Source organism: Crocuta crocuta, unplaced genomic scaffold (assembly GCF_008692635.1).
Source record: "Crocuta crocuta isolate KB4526 unplaced genomic scaffold, BGI_CrCroc_1.0 scaffold333, whole genome shotgun sequence".
In the NCBI taxonomy this organism is placed as follows: domain Eukaryota; kingdom Metazoa; phylum Chordata; class Mammalia; order Carnivora; family Hyaenidae; genus Crocuta; species Crocuta crocuta.
The window spans coordinates 3,685,392-3,701,188 of NW_027532856.1; the positions used below are offsets into that span (position 1 = coordinate 3,685,392).

At 46.3% G+C, this 15,797-nt stretch overlaps 1 protein-coding gene across 1 annotated transcript in view; it reads right to left on the reverse strand.

Moving 5' to 3' along the window:
- Positions 1-13,553, reverse strand: part of YPEL2 (yippee like 2) — a 41,467-nt gene extending 27,914 nt beyond the window's left edge. The window contains exon 1 of the mRNA XM_077745549.1: positions 13,350-13,553. Within this exon, the coding sequence (XP_077601675.1) occupies positions 13,350-13,466 (117 nt within the window). The 5' untranslated portion in view covers positions 13,467-13,553. The remainder of the gene's footprint in view (positions 1-13,349) is intronic.
- Between the last annotated feature and the right edge of the window lie 2,244 nt (positions 13,554-15,797).

Sequence of the window (15,797 nt, forward strand, 5' to 3'; positions counted from 1 at the left end):
CTACTAATTTAGAGCCAGAAACAGTGTGTTGGCGCACTTAAGGGTATGACCTAGGACTCATGCCTGAATTCCAATTCTGGTTCTACCCTTTCCTAACTGGGTCTCCCTGATCAATTCAATTTGTCTAAGCCTCACTTTCTTTATCCCAAAATGGTAACAATGGTAGTACATCTCTCTCTCTCTGGGTTGGTGTGAAACAAAAGATGTAAATACCAGCACTGCACTGGTATTTAGTTAACACTCAGTAAAATGATAGCTATTGTCATCATTATTGGAGGAAGGTCTCCAAAGAGTTCTTTTCTTTTTCAAACAAATGTTAGTCAAAACCACCCTTTGTGCCTTCAGGGAGTGGAAAGAGCTAGAAGGCAGACAGTGAACTCTAGGGGCAGAATGCCCTGACCACCTTCAAAGCAAGGAGAAGGCTGGGGCAAGGCAAGCCAGGAAGCCAGCGCCTAGCATGCTGAAGGAGACCCTTGCTCTGACATGCTGCCCTTGCACTTGTATAGCCCTGAGAGAGTGAGTAATACCTCCTTAGGCCCTGTGTCCTAGGTGACTTATTTCCTCCCCTTAGGCAGGGGCTTCATTAGTAGTCACATTCAGACCTACAGAATAGGAATTTCTGGAGGTAGGTCCTAGGGGTCAACCTTTTTATCCCATGTTATTCTGATGTGCTGTCAGATTTGGGGACCTCTGCCCGGAATCCCCATTTTCTAAGGCCAGTTTCAACTACATTCAGGCATATACTAAAACACAGGAAAGTGCAGAAGCCATCTATTTCTCTCCTTCACTTTGCCCTGTCCCAAGCCCCACGACTACACCAAAAGCCACGTGAATTCTGCACCTCAGCTCTCACTTTAACATATCAGAAAAACTCATAAATGTGGGGGCGCACGTGTCACCTTATGATGACCCAGTGAGCTTCATGAAGCCAGCCAAGGGGGTTGCACTAAAGAAAGTACCTGGCCCAGCGAACCAAGGAACGTTTACGGGTGTTTGGGGTTTGCCAGTGATTTATCTGGCTGCTGTTTAGCTGAAGGTATCACCAGGGAGGAAATGAGCCTGGTGGTGAATTACAGCACTGCCTTAATTATCAGTGTTTATTAACTTTATACAGTATCAACATTCCTGTGCACACAAAGCTCATGGATATAGAGTTTATAGAAGGTGGAGAAGTTGACTTTATGAACTAGGCTAGATTATACTATTTTGGTCCAATCTCAATCAAATGCTATCACTCCCCTGCTTAAGAGTGTTTTAGTCGCTCCCTACACATACAAAACTGAATCTAAATTCCTTAGCTGGGCCTTCTGGGCCTTGTGCAATCCACCCCTCCTGACCTCCTGCTTCCCTCTCTCACCCGCTCCGACTCTTCCTGTCATTCCTTAAGGCTGATCTCCTCTATATTCTTTTTTTTTTTAATGTTTTTTATTTATTTCTAGGAGACAGAGAGAAAGACAGCGTGAGCAGGGGAGGGTCAGAGAGAGAGGGAGTCACAGACTGAAACAGGCTCCAGGCTCTGAGCTGGCAGTCAGCACAGAGCCCGATGCGGGGCTCGAACCCACGAACCGCAAGATCATGACCTAAGCGAAAGTCGGACGCTTAACCGACTAAGCCACCCAGGCGCCCCAAGGCTGATCTCCTCTAGAGTATTTCTCCGCCTCTGCTCAGAATGGACCTGCCCCCCACCCCCAACTTCTCCTGTTCACTTAGAAAAAACTCACCCTGCTCTTTGCCCCTGGAGTATCCTGACCAACTACCTCTTCAAAGCCTGTGTTTCACTACATCTTATAATAATTTACCTGTTTGTCTTCCCCACTAGATCATAAGCTACTTATGGGCAAACATTTTCATGTGTCCATTGCAGTTTCTCCAGTGTCTCACATTCAGTATGTGCTGAGTGGTCAGAGAGGTTACAGGACTTACTCAATGCCATGCTGACAAGTTAGCGGCAGAGCCAGGCCTAGAATAGAAGTGGCTTGACCCTTCATTCAGGACTTATAAAATGACGCCACTGACTCTGTCTGCAGGGCCCCACATTGGTTTTCCATTACAGTGATGACGTTGAAACTATGTGCTCTGTCTGGCTTGGTCACCTTGTAACCTTTGGTGGGAACCTGTGGGTGCGAAATGGCTAGGGCTGAAGTTTAGCATGCAGCTGACACCGCGGTGTCAAACAGAACTAGTCAATGAACACGGTGCATCAGCGCCTACACTATCCATAGCAAATGTAACCACTGTGCTGGCTTTAGATCCCTCCTGAAATCACATGAACACATTTCTCTAACATACAATTCACAACTCATTCCCATTTTGTAGCCTAGGAATCAGCAAATAATGTGCAAGGGCCAAACTGAGCTTTTTACCTGTTTCATAAGTATTTAACTGGAACACAGCCATCTCATTTGTATTCTCTATGGCTGCAGAGTTGGGTGGTTGAGACCATATGGCCAGCAGCACCTAAAAATTTACTATCTGGCCTTTGCAGAAAATTTTGCCAACCATTTAGCTGTAGGAAGAGGGAATGAAGACTCCAAAGAGGCCCCTCCCTTCTCCCAAGAGACTGGTTGCCCCCACCCTGGATGTTAGTGGACTAACTGGCTTTTGCATGATGTCATTTCTTTTTTTAGCACTGGTTACAGGCCTGGGATTCAGGAGGAGATTTTGCCTGACAGAGATGCACAAGGGCCTGAAACACCTAGCACATGGCCTAGCATATAATGGTGCTCAAGAAATGTTTATTAAATAAATAAACAAAGGCATGGGAGGTCAGCCTGTCTGAGTCCATCCTCCCTCCTGTCAGTTTCAAGGTGACCAGTCACACAGGTGCCTGGCAGCAGCCTGGTGACCTAGATTTGTCAGCCCTTATCTTATCGGCTTTCCTTTCCTGTGTATTTACCCAGCACCTGCCCCCACAGCGCCCAGGGCAGACTGGCCTGTTGTTTTTACAGAGAAGGAGACAGACAGGGAGGACCTTACCTCCCCCACAGATAGACTTTGCTTTTTCTTTCTCCTGCTGAAGCCAGGATCAAGAAATATGGGGACTTGGGGCTTAAGCAGCTCCAATAAGTCTGGTTTCTCCAGCTTCCTCTCTCCTTCGGTTTCCTGGTGAATTTGTCTTGGGGAGGAAGGGGGGACCTTAAAGGGCTCCTCAGAGCACTACCTGTCATTTGGGACATTCTGCATCAAGAGGGAAGGGGCTGAGGGCTGTGCAGCTTTCAGAAGTAAACAAAGTAACCAGCACCCAATGGTTAGAGGCCTGTTCCTGAGAACAGACATTCCTCCAAAGCCACATCAGAGAGCAGTGGGTCTAATTAATTCTCTGGCCACCTCGAGCTGCAAGAGCCTAGCTAGCTGTTTTGTCAGGCTGAGAGAGCCGAGGCTGACATTGTGGCGGAGGACAGGGACAGTGAGGGGAAGAGCTCTGTGCAGTTGGGCATCTCACGGAAATTAGGCAAATCGGATGGAAAGCAATATGGAAATGTTGGTTTCTCGGCTGCCCCAGACAGCCCTGGGTACCAGGGACAGAGGGGATCCCCACTGCTACTGCCACCAGCTACTTCTGCAGATAGTGGACTTTCCAGTGACCAAAGAGTACTAGGCACAAGCTGGCTGAGGGCAAAGCAAACATCTGTTTGCCACTGTATTCCCAATATCTAACATGTGAGAGGGGTTCACTAAATGTGCTACAAATGGGAGGGTTTAGTGCAAGAGGTTTCACTCTGGGATCTTCTGTTTTGGCAAGGGAAAGCTTTTCCGTCCCCTCAGGTATCTGCGGGAGAGTTCAAGTTAAATGCTGTTGTTGGGACCGACCCTGACAGGGAGGAAAAGGCGATTCCTGGGCCCCCAAAATTAGATCACTTTCCTTCCGAGAAAATAAGGGTCCCTTCAAAGGCCCAAAGGTGTTGGAGGCAAGGGGGAGGGGCGAGCCTGGGCCACCTGCTCAGCCTCTCTCATCACTGGTCTGGGAGGGGAGGGAGTTCATGGACTGATTAGATGTTGTTGTTGTTTTTAGCAGCAGCTGGTGGAGCCATCTCCTCCTCTCTTCCTCTCCTCCCCCCTCCTTCCCTGAGTAACAGTCCAGCCACTAGCAATAGGCCAGGGAGGGGAGGGATGCAGAGAGCTAAAGCTCTCCAGGCTAGGCAGCCCGGACCTCAGAGACAATACTCTGGGTCACCAGGTCAAACCCTCCCTTCAGGAGCTGGCTGAGCGCTTTGGAAACAAAGATATCAGAGATTCTTTTTGGGTTTGTTTTTTAAAGATAATGAAAATGGCTTCTTTCAAAAGAGCCTCGCCCCCATCTCCCCCATGAAGCATCCCAGGGTGAATCAGACTGACAAGCAATGCTCAGCTATGGCTCCAACACCCAGGCTGCCTGGGCTGTTGTAGTAGTCTAAGGAAAAATCACCACCTGACAGCCTCCATGGGAAGGGGGCAGGGGCAGATTTTTCCATTTAAATTCTAGAGAGGCCTGACAGCTACTTGCAGGTAAGCCCAACCCCACCTGTTCAAGAGCAGAGGCTGCCACAGTTACTTAATCACCTCCAGAAACCTGCTGGTCCCTTTGGAATTATAAGGACAAGAGATTCAATGTTTATAGAGGTCTCAGAAGACCACTGGCAATTGTATAGCTAAGGGGGTAATAGGTGAGACTCAGAAAAAAGGAAGGATCTCTTTACCAGGACTGTTAGGGGTGTCAGGGTCTGGGTATGTTTGCCACTTTATTTGGTTTTGCTTAATGAGTATTCACAGATAACAGCTAGCAGTCTTTACAGAGCATTTACTATTGTCAGGCACTAAGAGAAGTACTTTATATTGATCATCTCACTTCATTTCCACAAAAACCTTACAGGTATCTAATATTAATATGAATCTCATTTTCCCAATGAGGGCATTAAGATACCGAGGTTATTAAACTTGCATAACCACTAAGTGAAGAAGTCAGGGTTTGAACCCAGATAGTCTGGCTCTGAGACTGCATTGTTAACCACTAAGTTATGTTGCCTTGTATTATCTTCTGATGTTGTATTAGAATCAGAAAATGGGAGAGATGAAGGACACTTTAATGACAGTCTAATCTAATGCCTCAGTTGGATGGATGAAGAAAAAGGAGAGGCACAGAGAACAGTTTTGCCCAAGATCATACAGCTTAATGCTTTTTTTTTACCTGTCAGCCCTCTCCCCTAGACCTGCCTCCAGCATCTACAAGCACGAATCACGTGCAAGGCAGTAGGTGGTATGGCAGAGAGGAGGTGGCAAAGTACAAAGTCAAGAGGCACTCAAGTTTCTCTGGGCTTTGGTTTCCTAATCTGTAAAATGAGGAGCTGAAGGGGTAAATCTATGTTCAAAGGCCCCTCTAGCTCTAATGTTCTAAGAGTCTATGACTCCAGGTCATTCAGAATCTTATTAGGAAGCAAGACAATTATATGTAAAAAGTGCCCATAACCATAATAACACAGACCATATCATTATTATAAGACAGTCATTATTAACTACCAAATGAACAACCAGGCAGGGAACCTCTCTAAGAGTTCAGTGGGAGAGATTCCCACAGCCCAGCAAGACAACCTAGAAATACTTAAACCAGTCTTTAGAAATGGGTAGAAAGTGAATAGAGAGAAAGAAAGAAGGACTCTTCATACAAGGGAAATGAAGGAGGGAAGACAGGGTAGGACTTACCACCTATATTCTGAGAGACCAGAAAATAATTGATGCCAAAAGGAGCCACCTAGGTCACGACTGTCAAGCTATGGTAAAGAAGGCATAGACCTATCTAGACCTGTATCCCACACAGCGTCTTGGTAACCTATGCCCTTAGGAAAGTCGCTTAAGTCCCACCTTGAAGGAATGTTGTAAAGTAAGTGATGGAGCAATAAGGAAAATGTCTAAAGGAGTCCCTAGCACATAGGAGATGTTCAATAAATAGTAGTTAAGCAGCAACAGATTTTTCATCCTCTTTTTTTTAGGGTACCAACACAACCTCATCTGTAACATTCTTCTGCCCTCCACAGTGAGCCTTACACTCCCAAGTACCTCAAAGATAACACTCTAAGGACAAGAATCGTGTTGGCTTCAACTCTCTACCCCTAGCACCCAGCCTAGAGCCTGGCAAGTTGTTTGAAATACAAAAAAAAAAATATTATTGAACTGAACAATCAGTATATGGCAGTGGATTCTGGTCAGGCCCCAAAAAAACAAAACAGCGAAACCAGCAATGGTGCAGCTTTACCATTCCAGAGACAGAGGGAATGCCAATGCTCAAATAAAAACACAGGGCAGGGGTCCTGCCCCTACTTTTTGCTTCTCAGGGAAGTCACCCTGTTCAAAAGAGTTTCTTTGGATCTTAAGGACACAAGCTTGCAATCATCAGCGTCCTTATTGAATGCCAAAACACTAATGTACAAACCAATCCTATGATTGAAACCTTACAGGCATTTGCAAACCACAGAGTTAATTTTCAGGGTATGCCTCATAACTCAAGTCAACATTTCCTTTTGGTATTTAAAGCAACCACATAGAAAGGATCACATTTAAGCAGATTCATGCTCCAGCTGCCTACAGTCTATAGCAAAAAAAAACACAGATGATTCAACAGACTTGGTCCCTAGCAGCTCCTCTGATAATAAATTGGTGAGCAATTCTACTTGTACCTAGATCATTAATTTTCACAGGGGGCAGGCATGACTATGGGACAGGTCCACCTCCCATCCAAAGAGTATGACCTCCTAAACTCAATTCCTCTCATTCACGACTATAAGTGATAGAATGTTTTAAACCTTAAAGTGCTTATATTTCTTTCCCAAGCAATGCTCAACAAATCATCCCTGAAGAACCCCCATGTGCCCCAAACATGTGCAGACCACTGCAATGCGTACACATGGGTTCCTCCATCTCCAGTCTCTTCTTTAGCAGTTCACCTACCACACTGTGACAACACTGCCATCTCAAAGCAAAGCTCTGGCTGTGTCATTGCTTGCTCAAAAGTTTCAGTGGCACCCAACTGCCAGCAGTATAAAGCCAGGACTTCTATTCTCCCAACGATCTGGCTTCAATCAACTCCTTCGACCTGTTTTCACACAGCTCCTCAATATCTAACCTAAAGGAATAGCTGCTCCCTGCACACTCCAGCCTCTGCTTCTTTGTTCATGCTGCTTTTTTTTTTTTTACTGGCCCCTCCTCATCCATTTGCACAGTTCCAGGTTCTTGCTTAAATGCACACTTCAATGTCACTTCTAACAAGTCTTCCCAGAACTTCGATTCCTAGGCAGATCTTAATGGGGTTTTTATTTGTTTTCGTTGTTTTGTTTGATCAACAACCTTTTGAGGGCCTGAAGAAACCTACAGAACCTTCCCTTGAAAAACAGATCTATGCACATAGAATTGAACATATAGTTTCAGAGATCCCTTGAAGCCAGTCCATGAGCTCCAAATTAAGACCTTCTTATGTCTGTCTATTTTGGAGAACTAATTGTCATTTGCTCATATATTCACTGGAAATCTACCAGTCTTTATGAACTGTTCGGAGTGCTAGATAAACAAAGATGGTATCACAATTATCTCCTCAAGCATTTCACAAGCTAAATGGAGACATGCACTGTTCCACTGTGATAACTGCTCTAAGATAAACATAAGGTGAAATACAGATTTCAAGAAGGGATGACTTATGAACCTATTATCTCCCAGCCAGAGTCCAACTTCCTTGAGGATAAAACCCTTGAGGGCAATATTATAATATCAGAGGGCTACACAGAATACATATTTAGTACATGTGCAATTACAGAACAGAGCCCATGAAACAAAACAGCATGTACAGGCACAGCCCCCACTGCCCTCCACCCCCACCTCCCAGAGGTCTCTGATCCAGTGAAGGTGGTCCTATGTTGGAACAATCATGCTATACAACTGATCCCAGCAATAATTGTCCCTATGGCGAGAAGAGACCATAATATACTACATCTTACAAGCTCCAAATGGTTTCTTTTCACCAAGGAACATTGTAATCTAACCATATCCCTTTGGTTGGAGATTTTCTGTACAAGACCCGTCACCCCTTCCCGAGTGATCAACAGACAGCCTTTTTGCACTCCTCCAGAACTATCGCTTCATCAGAAGATTAGGGCTTTCAAAGGTCAAACAGCTGGGGGAAGAAGTCAGTGATTTTAGGTTTTACAAAAGCTAAATTGATTGAATGTGTTTTTAAACGGGGCTTATTGGCTTATGTTGGAACTCTTCCACAATTTATCGCTTCTGCTTTTGCTGTCCCTCAGAAATGCTGTTTGGGGAAACCAACAAACATTCAACAACATTTCACAAACATTGCAAAAGAAGCAAAGGTACCCACTATGGTATGGGTCCTACCAACATGGTTGTCACCAACATCTTTTTTCTTAAAGCCCATCAGTAACTCTGGTACAATCATAGGTCACGCTATTTTAGAAACAAAAATTTCACTTTTTATGATATGGACATTTGTAGATTTACATACAATCTAGTTTTTTCCTACTGCTGGAATAGAAATACTAATTTTACTGAATTATAGTTTTTGCAAGAATCATTGTCACATATCTACTGGACACCAAAAATCTTTCAATTAATAAAATTAGAATTAATAAAATTAGAATTCAACATATAGTTTGCAAGTTAGGAAAGCTCAGAATTATCTTCAAGAGCCACATCTGATCTCTGGACTTCCACATCAGCACCCCTCCCTCTATGTCCACTACCTCTAAGCCACTGTGTTAGGGGTACAAGTCTTTTTGAGAATCACTGGTGTTGAACACTAGTGCTGAGAAGCAGAGGTGGGCCACAGCGGGCAGAGGGGGCCTCTCAGTAGCCACTAGACCAACACACTGCTTCAGAACACCCTCTCCTTCCTACCTCTTTTCTCAAAGCAATGCTGCATCTTAACATCTAGGCAGGCAGAGAAAACCAAAATGCTACCGCTGTAGGCCAAACAGAGCCCTACAGGGAACAAAAAGAACCAGCCTTCTAAAACCTCCCAGACTCACAAGGAGGCCCAGTGCTTGGGGGGGGGGGGGGGGGGGGGCACGCAGGGACCGAGCCCACAGCCTGGGGGCCGAAGACGGCTCGGGCGCTGCATCTTGCACGGCTTCTGTGGGCGGGGCCCCGGGGCGGGTTTGGACGCGGCANGGGGGTGGGGGGGGGGGGGGGGGGGGAGCCAGAGCTCCTCACACAGAGCACAGATAAAGGGGTATGAGATAGAGATGTCTGGTTCCGAGGCTGTGGAACCTCAGGCCAGTCACTGAGTTGCCCACAGTCTGTTTCCTTATGAAGAGAAGCTGGGCTAGATGATCTGCAATTCTGGGAATTCTGTATTTGTCACCAGAAGATCTGACGTAGTAATAAACAGCTTTCTACCTTTCCCCTGCACTGGACACCCACTCTATAGCCTCCTACAACACCTTCCCTCTGAGGACCCAGAACACCAGAGCAAACTGTCTTGTAAAGAAGCCACCATCCCCAAAGTGAGTTTGTGAGAGATCAATCCAACTCACCATTCCAAATATCCTACTCCACAATGACATCAAAGGGTGATGGGTCGGCAGGAGAGAAGCAAAGGAAGGAGAGCAGACAAAACATTTTCATGAAAAAAGTTTGTGAAGATCCAGGCTTCCATAATAGCTAGTTTCCACTGAAATGAGCAATAGATTGTTCTCGCTTGGGGCAACTAGCTGTTCCAATTGAAACTATTATTATTTTATAAACACAGTATATTTTTATAATGGGGCTTGCACCGTGAAGTGAGAAACAACAATGTGAGCAATTCCTCATGCCAACCTAAAATACCTCTGCATGCAAACACTCCAGAATTTAGACCACAACACCCCCTAAGAAAATGTAGGATGTCTCAGCACATTCCCTAGATAGTTCTGTCATCAATTCAAAGAGCACCCCCAACCCTGTCCTACAGAGCAAATGCTCTGTTACCTCTGTGCAGACACACAAACTTTTACTGTTGTCTTCTTCTAGGGCCTTTTCCTCTTAAATCAAACTTCTGGGCTCCAGGTTCTAAAGTGAAATGATCTTGGCTAGACTAAATTTGCTTGGTCTCGATCAAGAACAATCCCCTCCACCACCCCCGATCCCGCTTTAGACCAAGAGAAGCAGAGGGACTACTTTATATTTGCATAGGAGCTTTGTGACTTGCCAACCACCCACACACCCATGATCTCATCCAGTCTCGTAACAACCCAATGAGGTAAACCTCCTCACCCAACCTTCAAATATGGTTATGTCCACCTCCCAGGACTGTTACGGAGGTGGCACACAGTAAGCACACAGAAGTGCTAGCTACTGGGCATTACACACAGCACATATTACTTCACTCCTTTCATTAGTGAGAAACTGAGACTCAGAGGTTGGACAGTTGATTCCAGGCAATGGGGCCTCTGGGGACTTACAGCAAGGCAAGAAGGTGGAAAGCCTGGTGCAGGATTTCTTTCCACCACCTCAGTACAGACCCTAATTGTTCAAAACTTTACAACTACACATTTCCACGGGAGCCCGAAGTCCTGACTCTGTTCCCGATTCTCTACCAGCCACATATTCAGAGCTTTAGTGTTTGCTTCTCCATAAGGAAGTCAGACTCACTTTTTTTTTTAACCAAACAACGGAATGTCAGGCTTCCAGATGAAAGGCTCTATTACAAGTACAAAGTATCACTTAATTACACTGCTGCTCCAGTTATCTGCTTCCCAGCTCCTAACTCCCACTGGGCAGATTCTGAAACCGCATAGGAGATTATGTCAAGAGGGGAGAACAGGAGAAACATTCTCTCCCTGAACTTTCTTAAATGGAAGAGAGAAACAAAATGAAAAGAAAGGCCCATTTTCCAAGGAGGGGGCTGGGGCAGTGATCTTTCCTTTAAGCAGACCTGCATAAGAATCTATAGATTTTTTAACGCTGGGGGTGGCTGCAGACTGAAATAAAGGAATCTTTGTGCTGTGCCAGCCACAGTTCCCTCACCCCCTCCCCACAGCCAAGCATTTAACCCAACTCTTTAAATCATCAAGCTCTAATGTACCCCATCTGTGCACCGGTTGTGGCCAGTGAAACTGAAGCCTGTGCTGACTTTGGCCTGGACTTGTGAATGAGCCTTTCTGCCCCCGAAGGGGCAGGAAGGAGGACATGAGGCCAGCAAAGATGGTTTTTGCTCATCACTGGTCTTCTTCCAAGGCTCAAGCTCCACCCATCTGTTTATCTGCTCATTTATTGAGGTCTGCAAACGGGTCAGGTTCTGACCCAGAGATACCAAACTAGTATATATGGTCCTTGGTGAAGAGAGAGGAAAGAGGTGAAGAAGAAGAAGGGCTGCTGCTGTTGGCTGAGGCACAGAGGCCTGAAATATGCCCATCTGCATATTCAGGGATGTTGCTTAGTTCCAAGTGGTTGGAAAATAAAGCAACGAACTGGCAAGAAATCGAACTCAAAAGGCCAGATTGTCCAAGGCCCTGAATACCAGGCTTCAAACATCAATGCTGAACGCCACTACCATCTCCACATGTTCCCTTCTGTCCCTCTCAAGACCCAGCTCAAATACCACCCCTTCCAGAAATCCTTCTTGAACACACTCAAAGTAATTCCTCTCTCTCCTTTAAGCCTCCGATTTGCATTCTTGGAGTGCCTCTAGGAGTCTCAACTTCTCCATCCACAAAATATGATTACCATCACCTACCTTAAAGTCTTCTTATGAGGGTTAAGTGAGATAACATTTACAAAGTGTCAAGTAGCAGTTTTCAGTACATACAAGGTGCTAAAATACATTTTATTGTTACCTCAATTTCTTATGATACACAGTACTTCCTCCTGGTATTAAAAGGATGTCTCGACTTCCATTTTCCCTGGAGATTTCCAGAAATAGGACAGCTCACATTTTCCCTCCAAGCTGCAGGCCCCCTTCCAAAGCAAAGAGGACTGACTCCTCTCTTCCCTCACTGACACAGCCTCCCCTGGAATCCAAAATTCCAGACATGAGGGGTTCCCAAAAGATTCAAGAGGAATGAGACAAGATGAGCCCGTTGACAGAGAAGGAAGCTATAGGCTGGCTGGAACATAAATGGCATAAAGGAAAGTAATTAGCAGAAACCGAGAGAAGTAAAAGTGGGCCAGGGGCCAAGACTCTGTGGGCTCCAGGATTCAAGATCTGTGGTAAACCTAGATCTTGGAATAGGCCTAGAAGGAGGACTTCTGTCCTGAGTCCTGATTTGAGAAGCCCCACAACCACAGACATGACTGTTCAAGCAGCCTCCTTCACTTCCTGTCAAATCAGCCAGCTGGACAGGACACTTCACCCTTCTCTGGCTGGGCTATTGAGCCAGAGGCAGGGAAGAGTAATGCCACCTTTTCTAGAAGTTCTTGTAAACAGATCAAGAACAGTACTTTTTTTTTTTTTTTTAATTTAATCTGGGTATGATTACAGGTTGGCTTGTTTTTTTTTATTTTAATGGCACGAAGTCCAGGTTCTGAGGAAGGATGGTTTTTAGAGAGAAAGGGTCCCCATGATCTTTCTCCTTTAAGTGCAGCCTAGCAAAACCTGTTTCTCCTCCCATGGGATTTAGGGCCAGGAGGAAGGTAGCTCCCCTGAGAATGTTGCCTGAAGGAGCCAGTTTCTGGATTTAACATTTGGGATGTTTATTGATTCATTAGTAATCCCCTCGCCCTCCCTTTAGGAAGCAGCTGCTAAAGCTTTTCAGGGAAATAGGGCTCCATTCTTTCTTCTAATTTTGATCAAGTGTCACACCACAGTATTTCAGGTAGCTGCCATAAAGATCCCCATAGGCCACAGGGTCAGCTCTTCACCAAGCCACTTCTGGTCTTCCCCAAAGGCCACCCATTTTTAGTAACTCAGCAGTCTTGTCACCTTCCTACGGGGCTTGGCAGACACTATCCTTTCTCATGTCAGCTAAGAAGTGCCTCCTCTGAGATATCCTGCCCCTAACACCTTTCTTAGAGCTCAATTTCCAGGCAGGCAGCCCTCTGCATGGCATTCACCTGCCAACCTGAGTTAAGCCAGCCAAGCAAAAGGCTCCGATCACTCCTCAGCCCCTCTCCCCTCTGGCCTGTGAGCCACCAGCTCCCCCCAACTCCAACAGGGATGACATCTAATTTCCAGAATTACAAATTAAGCTAGTACATCCTCCCTGCCACTCAGAGTTATTTCTCAGTTGAGTGAGATAGCCAGGAAGGGTATCTGTACAAACAAACAAAACCAAAATACAAATATCCTGGGTTCTTTGGGAGAGCTTATAAACCTGTGCAACCTTATGAGCCAGAAATGCTCCCACCCCCCTGCTCCCTGGGGTGGGCAAGCAAGGCCTGCAGGGAACATGTACCTTGGAAATGAGTTCATCGTGATTGGCCAAGTGGGCTCTGCAGTGAATGCAGCTGTAGGTCCGGTGGCAGGAAGGCAGATACGCCTGGAAAGTCTTGGATCTTGTCATCTTCACCATTGGCGCCGCAGAGCGTGGAGTGAACTCCGGAGTGGCCCACGAGGCACTCCCACAGGATGGGTCGCACGGGAAACACCGGAAGACACAGGTAAAGGCCGTGGTTTGGCAGGGAGTGGGTGTGGGGCAGGCTCCACACACTGGTGACGTCTTCAGAGGAAGGACCCACAAGCAGAGGTCTAGGGCTGGTTCTCAGCAGCCTGCAGCGCCAAGAGAAGGGGAATATCATCAGCTGATGGAACAGGGCTTCCTGCAAAGCAAGTGGAGTCCAAATGACACCCAAGAGGGCAACATTTATAGGGAAAAATGACCTCTTCTCTGTTTCCTGTTATCATCGCCAAGATGCCCAATGAATGAGAAAGAAACTCCTGGAGATCCCAGTGTTGCTGGTTTTCTAGAGTTGGAGGGCTAGTATCAACTCAGGGTTCTCAACAGCCACCCTACCTACCTTCCGCCAACACTGAGAAACTGGCATGATCAACATTCTTAGGGAACCCGAGAAGAGGCTAGGCTTAAGGATGTGCCACCTGTAGCCCCAGGGAGAAGACTCCTAAGGGGCCTCCTCTTCTGAGACAACCAAGATATATGGCTAAAGGAAAAGGAAAAGTTCAGCCTCTACAAAGTCACTAAATCCACAGTCGCAGATATATTTGTCATCCATCTCCGGACGCCCGGAGTCCTCCAACGCATGAAACCACTACCAGGAGAAACCACCATACTCTACACCACCCTTTGTTTTATGGACCAAGCATGGGATACAAAGGGTCAAGTTCCCAACCAGCAACGTCCCTTACGGCCAGCAAGTTCTTCTTGCCATACTCTGCCCAGAAATAGATGCTTAGTACTTTGTCTGAAAAGCAAGCAAGCAAATGGCATAATCAGACTCCTGCATCTAAAATTCACAAGGACAGTGAGTTTTACCAGAATCTCTCCTCAACCCTCTAAGTTCCCATTAGTCATCCCATGGTACCAAACATCTCTCCTGCCATTGCCTCAGCAAATTTTATTCTACTAGGAGCCAAGGACAGTGAGAAAGTAGGTGGCTTCCAGGCTATGTCCAAGTAAAGGTCTGAGGGCAAAACCTCAATACACACTCTGCTTCTCTGGCTGCCCTGCCTAAAGCTTCTCAGCCTGCCTATTCCTTGGGCTTCACTAACAGGGGTGGTGTTCCCACCTGCCTACCTCCCAGGAAAGCCACAGTGTTAATTAATGCCGGCATCCTGCTTTGAAGATAAAATTATTTAGAGAGCCGGGGGAGGAAGACAAATAAAATCAGATCTTCCTTTCTGGATTGTGTCTGGGATCCATCTGGATGTTTAGAGAAAGTTGCAAATCATACTTCTCTTTTTCCTCTAAACCTCACTAACCAAATCTTCCAAAAGGATGCCTCCCTCCTCCCTGACATCTTTCCCACCATAGCAGTCACTGAGAGCCACTATACCCCACTATGTCCCTGAGACTCTGTACACCCTCCTGAGTGGCCAACAGCATGGGCCAGCGTTAGGCTGAAGGACAACAGCAGCTACTACCCCTTATCCTGCATGTCCCTTACGCAGCCCCGAGCCAAGCAGGGCTCCACATTCAGGGTGACCAATTATACATGAGACGTCCAGCCGCTGAAGAGATCCAGACTTACAGGGCCCCAGGTATACTGTTTTCCCTGCGTGGTCTCCCCACCACTATTTTTAAAGATGTGAAATCGGCATAAACTGAACATGACAGAAATACTTGGAAGAATTTGGAAGTGAGAAGTCGTTTCCCTAGCTTTACCTCAGAGTTAGGCCTGCCCATAACAGGAGATGAGGAAGGAAGATACAAGACCCCTTGGACCCAGGGCCCCTCCTTCTCACCATGGACATCTTCTGATAGCACATAAGGTGAGCGTGATCAAAACAAAAACCTACGGTGTTGGGGCGCCTGGGTGGCTTAGTCGGTTAAGCGTCCGACTTTCGCTTAGGCCATGATCTCGCGGTTCGTGNATACCCTTGAGCTTTCCAATACCCCTATTTCACTCGCAGGAAGGGCCATTATCTCCAGGAAAGGGGTGGGAGGTCAAAGTAAAGAACAGGAAAGGCAGGCAGGGAACTGAGCTCAAGGCTTGCCCCAAGCCAGCTTCTGAAGTCCACAGCCTCAGCTGCCCAGTGGGGGGCACTAGGAGCATGGGTCCCCTCAGTCTTACACAAACACTAAAGGAAGAAAAGGAAACAACGAGCCCTGGCTGCCAGTCTGGGTTTATACAGCAGCCACAGAGTCTGTTTTCTTATACATGCAGACAGCTTCTAAATTATGCATTTCCCCAGAGTAGAATTATTTCTTCTCTCACTTCTCTTCTAT